The 13,378-nt window shown below is 36.2% G+C and overlaps 1 protein-coding gene across 5 annotated transcripts in view; it reads right to left on the reverse strand.

Annotated features, from left to right (window-relative positions):
* The window catches only part of LOC135198540 (rab11 family-interacting protein 1-like), a 93,318-nt gene that overhangs the window by 61,580 nt on the left and 18,360 nt on the right, over positions 1 to 13,378 (reverse strand). For 4 of the 5 annotated variants that reach the window (XM_064226212.1, XM_064226213.1, XM_064226211.1 and 1 more), the window contains one exon: positions 627 to 732. The exons of the other annotated variant lie outside the window; for it this stretch is intronic. In XM_064226212.1, the coding sequence (XP_064082282.1) occupies positions 627 to 732 (106 nt within the window). The remainder of the gene's footprint in view (positions 1 to 626; positions 733 to 13,378) is intronic. 5 annotated transcript variants of the gene reach the window in all.

Raw genomic sequence — 13,378 nt, forward strand, 5'->3', positions numbered from 1 at the left:
TACTTTGAACACAGATATAACGTGAAACACATCTGCTGAAGATCTCTTAATTTGCTTTCATTTGATATCATCTCTCTCTCTCTCTGCGCTGTAAGATCTAATAAATGGCGTGAACGAGTGATTCATACACATACGCATAATATTATATATTAAACAAATGCGTTAAAATCACTCATAAACGTCAATTAAATCTTACAGCGCAGATATATATATAATTGTGCCAAAGACCTCATAAAGTGCCTCTCTCTCTGCGCTGTAAGATTTAATTGACGTTTATGAGTGATTTTAACACATTTATATAATATATAATATTATGCGTATGTGTATGAATCACTCGTTCACGCCATTTATTAGATCTTACAGCGCAGTGACCAAATGGGACCAAGAAGGGAGCTCTCTCTCTCTCTCTCTCTCTCTCTCTCTCTCTCTCTCTCTCTCTCTCTCTCCTCATGAGAAAAAGGCGCTCAGTTCTTTTTTTTTTTACAGACATATAGAACGATAAACTCCAAACACAACCACACATGCAAGCACACAATAACATGCATCATCCTGCATACATCATACCTCAGAAAAACAATTAGAAAATAAAGGTAAAAAGTAAATTAAACTGAGACCATGGCACTCACAGTTCGCACTCCTCATGCCACTCGACGGAACTGGGAGCCTTCTCTTTGATGGAGGTCTGGAACTTGTCCTTCCCGAGGGCGATGACGACGAAGGCGTCGTTCGTCTCTGCAAGGAAAAAGAAGAGGAGCAGCGTCACAGATCTCGGTTGACACTCAGGAAGGAGACTTGTGTTTATATTTAGGTCCCGTAACGTTTATCCTCGGAATGTATCACCGTGGCACCCAAATTAAAATGCGTCCGAGTGTCATATTTTCTTACAGAAAATACGTGGATGCAAACACGCTAACTGAAGGCAAAACGTGAACGTTAAAATCTTTAAAACACACAAGATTTGTTCGTAGTTCATCTGTGAATTATGTCAACCACAGTTTGAATGCATAAGTTCATAGCATAAAGAGAGTCTGTGCTTGGCAAGTTTCAGTGACATTTCGGTCATATTTAAAGTTCTTGAATTTAAATGCAACATGCTGCGTTACGTTGCTTGATTAAAATGACTATAATTATGGACACTGACTTATACAACTGATAGAAATTAATAAATACCCATGCACATTAAATAAAAAATAAAAAATAAAAACTATCAAAACAACGGTACATATATAAAAATATAACAGCAGTATTATACAATGAAAATACAAGACCAATAGAAGAACAGGCTTCTTGATTTTGTACTAAAGGAGGTTGCCAAAAGACATTAATTACACACACACACACACACACACGTGTGTGTATGTGTGTGTGTGTGTAATATATATTATTATATCAAATATTGTTTTAACTTTCCCCAAAATGAAATAACAACGTAAAGACTTGGCTAAATTTCCTCGACTAACAAAATAATTGTTCGACTTGTTTTATCTAATTATTATATCCTTTGTAATCCCTTATAATAATAGACAGTTCATTCGTGTTAATAGGTCTTTGTGTTTCACATATAACACTGTATATACCCATAATTAGCAATTCAAAGTTTAAAAGATAAAAAAGTTACTACATTGTTTGACATAATTAACAGTGAATTTCTTTCAAGCAAGAATTCCTTTGTTTCGTGAAGATCTCGCAACAAACCAGACAAGACGTTGAAGCCATTTGAACATTTACCCTACGGAAAAATTGACATAGAAACGTAGGCGTGTCCTTAAAGGGTGCGAACTGCTTCGACGAAGTACGTAGATGGAGACCAAATAAAGAAAAATAGGTTAGTTTTACCAAAGATGTCGAATCAAATCATCGGCTGACAGACACGTCGACTGACTGACATAAATGATAAAGATAGCCGAGTACTGATACAACCTACACAGACTGAGAATCCGAAAACATCAAAGCAGGGAGTAATGACAACATTCCCACCAACTAGAGAGCAGTCAACTCAGCACAGCAAGTTACAAGACTCTCCCTAAACGCAGGCAAAGTATAGAGGAGTGGCACTAAGTCAGTCATGGGATCTTATGATATCAACCCACAGAACGCACAACCAAAAGGTCTTCGAGATCAAACATTGTAATGTGGGCCTATATCTCTGAGCTAATCCAAATTTCACACATCTCTGGATAAAATGAAACGATTGAACTACGAAATGAAATCCAAGTGAGCTAACTCAAAAAAAAAAAAAAAAAAAAAAAAAAAGCATCATACGTACTCTGATCGGAAGCAAAGCTTCTAGAATGCCAAGTGGTACTGAACCTTATTAAAAAAAAAAGTTAAGAATTCCAAACATTAATTCATTCCTCGCACTGCACTAAGTGGTAGATGGTACGGTCTGGGACGACCCGAATGTAAAGGATGATCAGAAATACGATCAGAAATATGGGAAATAGTGTACTGAATATCAAACGAGTTGATCGAATAATGATCTGGACGAAGAAATTTAATGGAACAAGTTTTGGCCCACAATTTAAGATGCGAGTCAGCTGCTGAAACCCGATCTTGGGAAAAGCGTTCGAAACACGGCAGAATAAGTAGCCACAGACAGGATATGTTTCTCACGTGGGATGCTTGTTGTTTATATAAAACACTGTCAATAAAAATATACTTCCGAATTTTGTAACATGCGCTAACTTTAGCGGCTGCAACCAAGACATGAGATCGATGCAAGGGGAGTAACGTCATCTGTGAAGGCAACCAGCTTGTTTTCCAAGTCCAACCACATACTCATGCATCTATAAACAGTAACGGGTCAAGAACACTGCCCTGGCCAATACCAGAGACAGCACTCCTTGAGCAACGATGCACCCACGAATCTTAAATGGTGCTCTAAATTTCTCAAGGGGGGGAATGTCCTGAAAATTTTAATGACTATATTGTAGTATATAGAAAGTTTTTGGTGTTATTTCTCTGATACTGTCCCCTTACGAGGTGAGTTCATGAAGCAATTAAGAAGAATATTTTCATGAAAAGAGCGCACGATAAAAAGTCTCCGGCCAAAACTAAAAGATATGAATACCAAGCCACCGGTAAATCATGTGGCAATTTTTATACAGGTTAAAACTGCAAAACCGCTGAACTGAAACAGACCTACTTACGAAAAAAAAAAAATAAGTATGAGATATGAACAGAGAACAATGCAATTTTCGTTCTCGTTAGCGAAGACAATGCAAGAATATGAATATCGGTCTGGGGAAACATACGTTTGATCTACTTATTTCAAAATATATAGATCAGATGTTTATTGCAAAATAAATGTCAGTTGTTTATTTCAAAATAAATATGTCAGATGTTTATTGCAAAATAAATGTCAGTTATTTCAAAATGAATATGCCAGATGTTTATTTCAAAATAAATATGTCAGATGTTTATTGCAAAATAAATGTCAGATGTTTATTTCAAAATAAATGGGTCAGAAGTTTATTTCAAAATAAATATTTGAGATGTTTATTTCAAAATATATAGGTCAGATGTTTATTCCAAAATAAATATGCCAGATGTTTATTTCAAAATAAATGTCAGTTGTTTATTTCAAAATAAATATGTCAGATGTTTATTTCAAAATAAATATGTCAGATGTTTATTTCAAAATAAATATGTGATGTTTATTTCAAAACAAATGGGTCAGATGTTTATTTCAAAAGAAATACGTCAGATATTTCAAAACAATTGTGTCAGATGTTTATTTCAAAATAAATATGTCAGATTTTTATTTCAAAATAAATGGGTCACATGTTTATTTCAAAATAGGCGGTTCAGATGTTTATTTTATGTTTATTTCAAAACAAACGGGTCGGATATTTATTTCAAAATAAATTGGTCAGATATTTATTTCAAAATAAATTGGTCAGATATTTATTTCAAAATAAACGAGTCAGATATTTATTTCAAAATAAACTGATTACATGTTAATTTCCAAATAATTGGGTCAGATATTTATTTCAATATAAATGGGCCACATGTTAATTTTAAAAAATATAGGTCAGTTATTTCAAAATAAACGGGGCAGATATTTACTTCAAAATAAACAGGTCAGATGTTTATTTCAAAATAAACAGGTCAGATGTTTATTTCAAAATATAGGGGTCAGATGTAAAGAATAAGGATTGAAGTCTGAACCCACTATACTATACACAGGTAACACGAATTATTAAAAGAGCACTGGCCCCCGACACAATTGGGGCGACAGCTTTCCATTTTCCTGTCGGGTGAGAAACTTTTTTTTTTTCAACCCTCCGTTCGTTCGTTTGTACTGTCATCCTAGCATACGTAAGATCGCGTAATGTTTCTACTACTAAACGTCAGTCCACCTGAAAATGCCTTAAAACTAAAAACGAAACAGGTCAGGATTTGTCTCGTTTCATTTTTCCCTGTGGTACATCGTGTGTAGCGGTGATTGCAAGCATTAAACACACACACACACACACATATATATATATATATATATATATATATATATATATATATATATATATATATATATATATATATATATATATATAGTATATTATATATATATATATATATATATATATATATATATATATATATATATATCTACAGAGAGAGAGAGAGAGAGAGAGAGTAGAAATGAACTGTACCACATGGAAAAAGAAAACAGGTTATATATCCTAATAATCATTTTTACCGATGTGTTAACAACGCGAACGCACATATATACAAACCCACATATGTATACATACAAATACACTTATATATAAATGAGAGAGAGAGAGAGAGAGAGAGAGAGAGAGAGATGAGAGAGAGAGAGAGAGAGAAAGTTTCGGAATAAACGTAATGCAAGTGTGATGAAATGAGTTCTGTCTACCATGGCCACGGCTTAGAGAGAGAGAGAGAGAGAGAGAGAGAGAGAGAGAGAGAGAGAGCCTGATGCCAGCTACAACAACAACAACAACAAACAACAACAGTGGGAATCGTTTCTTTCATCTGAATAGAGAGAAATAAGTGACCCATATCAGGCGATGGGGGCTTTGCAACGATAAAGGACTTGTTTGACATCACGGCTGTCGCAAGAACAGGACGTGCTCCATTCGCCTCTCTCTCTCTCTCTCTCTCTCTCTCTCTCTCTCTCTCTCTTCTCAAGAAAACTAATAAGTCATCGGTAAAAGAATGTATGAATGCTTGCAACGGATCATGGGGCGAATAATTCAACCGTCAGAGCGATGCAGATTGCACGAAGACTAAGACACTATGCTGGATGATGCAACGTAACGGGAATACCTGTCTCCAGAATTCATCATCATCTTATCGAGGCAAGAGATAGTCACTTCTTGACACGAGCATCCGAAACGATCTCCTTAAACACTTGTCATTTCCGACGACGCCACTCTGACGGTCTCTACGGGCTGCTCTTGAGCAAGAGCCCGTGCTGGCATAAAGCCAGCTTAATCTTGAACAACAACAACATGACGGTCTTTAAAAAAAAATCACATTCGCTTAAATGTTCCCCCATGGTAACCCCATAATAGTTTTAACTTCAATATAGCTTTTGAAAAACCACATTCACAATTTGAACTTCTATAGGCTGATATAGCCATTCACTTAACTTATATCCTCCCACCACAACTTGAACTTCTGCAGGAGGATATAGATATTCACTTAACTTATATCCTCCCAACACAATTTGAAATTCTATAGGAGGATATAGACATTCACTTAACTTATATCCTCCCAACACAATTTCAACTTATATAGGAGGATATAGACATTCCCTTAACTTATATCCTCCCAACACAATTTCAACTTATATAGGAGGATATAGACATTCCCTTAACTTATATCCTCCCACCACAACTTGAACTTCTGCAGGAGGATATAGATATTCACTTAACTTATATCCTCCCAACACAATTTGAAATTCTATAGAAGGTATAGACATTCACTCAACTTATATCCTCCCAACACAATTTCAAACTTATATAGGAGGATATAGACATTCCCTTAACTTATATCCTCCCAACACAATTTCAACTTATATAGGAGGATATAGACATTCCCTTAACTTATATCCTCCCAACACAATTTCAACTTATATAGGAGGATATAGACATTCCCTTAACTTATATCCTCCCAACACAATTTGAACTTCTATAGGAGGATATATAGAAGAGATAAAATAACAAGCCATCCGAAAAAAACAGACTACTTGTTAGTCAAGGTTGTCAAGGATTTACTCTTTTGTATCAAAATCAAAGGACCAACAAGTAATTTCTTAGCTGCGGTGAATATTTTATAGTTATACGTAGAACGGCTCAACAGTAACTTTCGGCATCAAGGAAACGGTGAAATAATGAACCAGCAAAGTAATTCTAAATTAATGTTAATGCGATGGACAATGTAACAAGGTAAATCTCTCATGGAGAAATTTACGTGATTATTCGTTGACCTCACCATGAATTACCCCACTTGTAATTTAAAAATCAAGCGTTAATATTTCTCATTAAGAGTCAGATTGCTGAATGCTTGATAGGTTAATTACTAATTTGAGGTTAAACTCGAATTCCATAAATCAGAATAAGAAAAAAAAAAAAATCACGTAAAGTCAATGTTCCAAAAAACATCAAATTCAAATATCTAGTGAAAATCACACACACACACGGCCTTGATTATCAGAGTTGAATTGAACTGAATATAGAATTTAGGCCAAAGGCCAAGCACTAGGACCTATGAGGTCATTCACCGCTAAAACGGACATTGACAGTGAAAGGTGAGAAATACGTAAAAGGAGGAAAATGTCGCGGTTGTACTATCAATCAATTGTTAGGAGAGGGTGGAAAGGAAGATAAAAGAAAGAGAATATGAAGGGAGGTACACTAAATGGAACGAAAGGGGTTGCAGCTACCCACCGAGGGATATCGCAAAGAACCTTATGTAATGCATACAGTGCACCGCATGAGGTACACTGAAGGCACTACCCCAATACGGGACTTGATTATCAGAGGCGCACGACAATATCAATATCAAATTTTGCAAATCATTTTCAGGAAACGATTCATGTGAGTCTTCGTCGATACTTTCATTTCGCTAATGGCACACCCGGTGTCACGTGTCACTGTCACGTGTCACGTCCGGTTTTACAATTTCTGCAAAAAATGCTTTGGAAGATATCTGTCATTTGGAAGATGCCTCAATTCACTTATGTGAAAAAAGTGCAATGATAACTTGCCGGAAATGATTAAATTTACAGGTAACATTTTATTTTTTCTCGACTTTTGCCATTTCTGAAACATTGCGATCGTGAACATTTTCCATTTATTATCATTATTTATAATTTTTATTTTTACTTATATTATTTTATTTTTATTTCTATTTTTACATTATTTTTTTATTTCCATATTTTTATTTATATTATTTTTATTTTTATTTCTATTTTTACATCTATTTTTTTTATTTCCATATTTTCATTTATATTATTACCTTATTATTTATTATTTTTGGTAAAAAAAATCATTCGCAAATCATAGTAGTAATTCTAAAATTATTCATATTGGGGGAAAATATAGTATTAAAAAAATAAGTATAACAACTGCATACGTTTCAAACTGCTTGTGATAATCAGCAATCATTAAAAAAAATGGACAATATTCTCTTCTCAAAAGTCATAGCTCATAAATACAGTTTAAACTTTTCAAATGTGTCTTTGCCATTTGAACTACACTCACAACGTCCCATCTATATATTTTTAGAAATGTCCATACAGAAATGATATTCTTTTAAGCTAAATACAGAAGCAAACGCCATCCAAAGGTGCAAAACAACTTCAGTTACAGTTAATTGCTTCTAGTATAACAGGTTACTGGATTGACTGATTAATACGTCATGCTACAGAGGATTACCACAATATATCTAGAAAAGGATTCGGATCTTCTCTGCGAAGGTAGTCCAGTTCACATAAAGGCAATTCGTGTCCAAACCAAAGCCCAAAGTCTCTGCTCAGACACCATACGACTGGAAGTTGAAGCAGACGATGAACTTTAAGAGGAAAGTCGAGTTTAAATATATTTTGACACTATATTTGTGACTTACCAGATTCCTGCAACCTACTTGATCTGGCAAACTTGGAAATAGACTAAACTTCACACACAGTACAAAAGCCATTGTACAATAACACAAACAGGATTGTTTTTCCCCGAGACGATAAACATGATTTCGAACTAAAAAAAAAAAAAAAAATTACATCGTTTCTTAAGAATATATAGCTTTTCAAACAGGAATAATAAGCTTATTCTTGGTCTCTGAATATATCGAGAAGAAACTGCGTATTGGCGTAATATTCCAATAAAAAGACACACAAATACTATGCATTCCTTATTTACTCACTCACACAAGACAACTATGTATATGCACGACTGCACGGGCTGCTCTAGGAGCAAGAACCCGTGCTAGCACAAAGCCAGCTATATCATGAACAATAGCACGATTGTAATCTGCTGCTGACGATTAATAATTATGATTATAATTTATGCCAGACGAGATCCGTGTTACTCGACATCCATATTTCCTTAGTGGCGTGGACATTCCCTGTCATCCGACATCCGTATTTCCTTAGTGACGTGGACATTCCCAGTTTCGTCAGAGAAGACCAATATGTTGATGAACTTCTGAACTTTACAAAAAAGCAACAAGAATTTCTTAAAAGAATCTAGGAGTGAAAAGTCAATCGAGATATTTTTATTGCAACGCAAGAATGATGACAAAGTAGGGGACTTGACTGTACTCTATTCACCTAATACTTGCGCCTTTTCCACGTTTATCTTATTTTCACGATTGTCGCAAAGCTATCTAACAGATAAGTGGCGAGTGGCACTCCTATTTCCGTTAACACCGTCAGCTCGTTGGAGTGACAATAAAGCATGACAGCTTGAATTTCTTGATGGGAGCACAGGCAACTGTTTGTTTGCTTGTTTGTTTGTATGGTGTTTTTATGCTGCATGGAACCAGTGGTTATTCAGCTACGGGACCAACGGCTTTCCGTGACTTCTGAACCACGTCGAGAGTGAACTTCTATCACCAGAATACACAACTCTCACCCCTCAATGGAATGTCCGAAAATCGAACTCGCGGCCACCAAGGTGGCAAGCAAGGACCAAACCGACCACGTTCCACAGGCAATTGTGTATATTGTATTATAGTGTGGTATACTGTATGTGGGTTTTGTGTTTTTGTACTTAATCACTCTATATCCCTTTAATCTTAGTTGTTGTTGTTGTTGTAAAACTGAGTCTTCGTCGCCTATTTTTTTTTTTTTTTTTTTTATTTTTTTTTTTTTTACTGTACGTAGTTCTGACTGTCAAAGCTTTACAGAAAACGCGAAATATCTTGCACTCCGATGTTTGACGTTCGCGTGTCCATATATAGTCATGTTTATATTCTATTTCACGTCTGTGTGTATGTATGTATGTATATATATATATATATATATATATATATATATACATATATATATACATATATATATACATATATATATATATATATATATATATATATATATATATATATATATATATATATATATATACATACATATATATATATATATATATATTATATTATATATATATATTATATATACAATACATATATATATATATATATATATATATATATATATATATACAGAGAGAGAAGAGAGGAGAGGAGATGGACGAGAGAGAGAGAGAGAGAGAATCAGTCAAACCATATGCACAAAAAAAATACGCAGACAAGGCGCAAACACAAAACAAAAATTAAATAAATAAATAAAAACACAAATAAATAAATGAAAAAAGGTACGAATTTAAACTTATATAAAAACCATTCAATGCCTGCAAAGGACGATCTTCAGAAAAGAAACAGGTTATCCTGGCTTAACCAACATACTGGATGACCCAGGGGCTGAAGAAAGCGACAAAAATGATAGATAAATCTTTATCTTTAAACCTCCTTCAAACATATTGCGCAGAATGGGGTCAAGATTTATAAAGACTTCGACTAACTATCATTTCCAGCTGTGAGCTGTTAATACTACACATTCAACAGATGTGATATCTCTGTAGGCATTACTTAAGATTCTTTGCAACGCATCTTCGGCCCCTAGCTGCAACCACCTTCGTTCCTTTTACAGTACCTCCTTTCATAATCTCTTTCTTCATCTTACTTTCCATCCTCTCCTAATACTCGATTCATAGTGCAACTGCTTTGAGGATTTCCTCCGGTTACATCTTTCAAGCCTTTTACTGTCAATTTCCATTTCAGCGCTGAATGACCTCATAGGTCCCAGTGCTTGGCCTTTGGCCTAAATTCTATATCCAACTGAACTCAATCTCCTTTCCTCAGAGCCAAACGTGAACCGAAACTGAATTAATACTTAGCCTTTTTACTCAACTAACTCTTATACTAATATTTAATAGCATGTCGACTATACGGTTTACTTGTAATGTATACAATTTTCATATAAATTTGTTAAAATTCTCTTGGACATTTACTCTGTAAGTGAATAAGTTAACATTAACGATTATTTATTCTGAAATTTAACTCTTTGCCAGAAATAAAATGAATAGCAGTCTATCAATATGATAAACTATTTCTGCTATTGTGGACAATCCCTCAAAGCATCATTTACTTTTATTTAATAGTTCTAGACATGTCCAAAATTCCAAGTTTAAACATTTGTCCATTTTTTTCAAGTTGTAAGAACAAGTCCTTAAACGGTGCTTTATTTTACTGTATTACGATACTTGACTTCTCCAAAGTGATTAGTTTTACAAAGCTTTCACTTTCCCCCCGTTGATGCCTTATGCATACTAACTAGTTTCACCAACAGAGATGAGGCAAGATGACGCCTCATCATCTCAAGTGTCCTCACAAAATAAAGACGAGACGCCACCTATAGTAGATTCACAACAACCGTGCATCTGATGTCTAGGCCAGTCCCTTACGACGCTCCCGATTGCCTGTTGATAAGCCAATCACAGGGCTGGAAACTCTCAGTCTCTCTCTCGAGAAATCACATAGGCAGGATCTATGTTCCACCTCTCCTGAGGGATACTTTTGAAAGATGTATCCCTCAGGAGAAGTGTAAAATACCAAGGTCTAGACCTTGGAACATACATCCTGCCTATGTGAACTCTTGAGAGAGACTGAGAATTTCCAGCCCTGTGATTGGCTTATCAACAGCCAATCAGGAGCGTCGTGAGGGACTGGCCTAGGCATCAGATGCACGGTTGATGTGAATCTACTAGGGTGCATCCGATTCCTTGCATGGAATGTGAAACCTTCTTCGTTTATTCGACGCCAGAATATCATCAGCTTTTAGTGGTAATTATATACAAAATATGCGTGGTTCAATCGAGCAGTTAAGAAGTATACGTGTGGCTGTCTAGAATATATCTGTAACTGGTAAAATGACCAGTAGATTCTACGTACTGTTTAAAATATCAGCATCAACTCTTAATATCCATGAAAAGGGTCAAAATGTATCATAGTCTCATTTTCAATTTATGTCTTAAAACATCTCATAAAATTTTGTTTGTCCACAATTTTTTCTTGATAAATGTTAACGTTCTGAAACCAAAATGTCCTGTAAATTATGATGTAATGCATCGTTAAAAAAAATGAAAACGAAACGAATGATGAAAAGTCGCTGACATGACAAAACTATCTGACCTTCGTAGGGAGAAAGCCGCTGGAAGGTGAGAGAAGGGGTTGGGTGGGGATGAGGTGGGAGGGGGCAGTACTTCTCTCTCTCTCACCTTTCACCTGCCGCAGTCGCGCCCTTTAAAAGTGAGCTGTCCCCTCACGCCCTCACCTGTCTGAAATGTTAACCAAACCCAGCAAACGCCATCCTTTCCTTAGGTGTCAAATGTTAACCTAGACGCAACCCACCCCATCGTCTTCCCTATTGGTGCATAAAAGAGAAACTCCGACTCCATCTCCTCCCCCCAACCCCCTGGACCTTTTGCGGTGCACTGTAGGCATTTACATAAGGTTCTTTGCAGCGCGTCTTCGGCCCCTAGCTGCAACCACCTTCGTTCCTTTTACTGTACCTCCTTTCATAATCTCTTTCTTCATCTTACTTTCCACCCTCTCCGAACACGCGATTCATAGTGCAAACTTCAAGGATTTCCTCCTGTTACACCTTTCAAACCTTTTACTATTAATTTCCATTTCAGCGCTGAATGACCTCATAGGCCTTTGGCCTAAATTCTGTTTTCAACTCAACTCCATACCTTTCTTCAGTGCCAAACGTGAACCGAAACTGAATTAATACTTCGCCTTTTTACTCAAGCAACTCTTATACTAGTAATTAATCGCCTATCGACTATATGGTCTACTTGTAATATTTACAATTATCCTATAAATTCATTAAAATTCACAATCGACATTTCAGCGTTTGGCTCCTTATTGAGTATAGTAAACTACAAACTCGCGCCTTGGTAAGTTCTAAAAAAAAAAATCGCAAGAATGGTGGTCGACCGTTCACCGAAACATTGCACATTCTCGTTGGCCTTCCCACACATCTTCCCGGGGGCTGGCCGCGCAATTTAAGGGTTCAATGTCATCGCTGGTTGTACAGAATAGTACTACGGCTGCAGAAAACTAACATCGGCCTTCCCCATTCCCCATGGTATCGCTTCGCAGTTTCCAACTGCAACTCGCTGTTTCTGACGAACGAATATTTCCGGGTAACTGTCAATTTTGAGACGTCTTCCCAAAATTAAGATAAAAGGGAGCGAAGGGTCAACGTCCCCGCTGACATGCTACACGACCTGGCGCGCTAAAATACTCGTACTAACAAATACTCCACCAAATATACCTAGTACGTGGGCATGACGAACACTCCCATGAAACGTCAGGTACAACAGAAAACTTAAAAGATTTTTAAATCGCCCTGACCCACCTTTCATTCAAATGCGTACCGGAGTTAGAAAACAAATACATGGTACGGAGAGGGGCCCGCCATAACTGGATTGGCGCCCTCCGCCCTTCATTTCCGCTGTTTATCAATTCGCCTACAGGTGGAACCACTTACTCACCTGGGTGGAACGTACAGTGGATTGGAGATCCTCTCTCTCTCTCTCTCTCTCTCTCTCTCTCTCTCTCTCTCTCTCTATATAAAGAGCATTATACCATCCACACAACGTCGTTACAAAGGATAGATATAATACTTAAAGCTGTCATGGAAATTCATTCTCAACAATTTCCACGGAGTTGCAAACAGTTCAAAAGAAAAATTTAAGAGCTAATTTGCAGAAGCACTGTTAATCCACCAGTAACTGGTTACGAACGGAAACAAAAGACGTCGATGAAGAAACATGAATTTCAG

Source organism: Macrobrachium nipponense, chromosome 22 (genome assembly GCF_015104395.2).
Source record: "Macrobrachium nipponense isolate FS-2020 chromosome 22, ASM1510439v2, whole genome shotgun sequence".
Lineage (NCBI taxonomy): Eukaryota > Metazoa > Arthropoda > Malacostraca > Decapoda > Palaemonidae > Macrobrachium > Macrobrachium nipponense.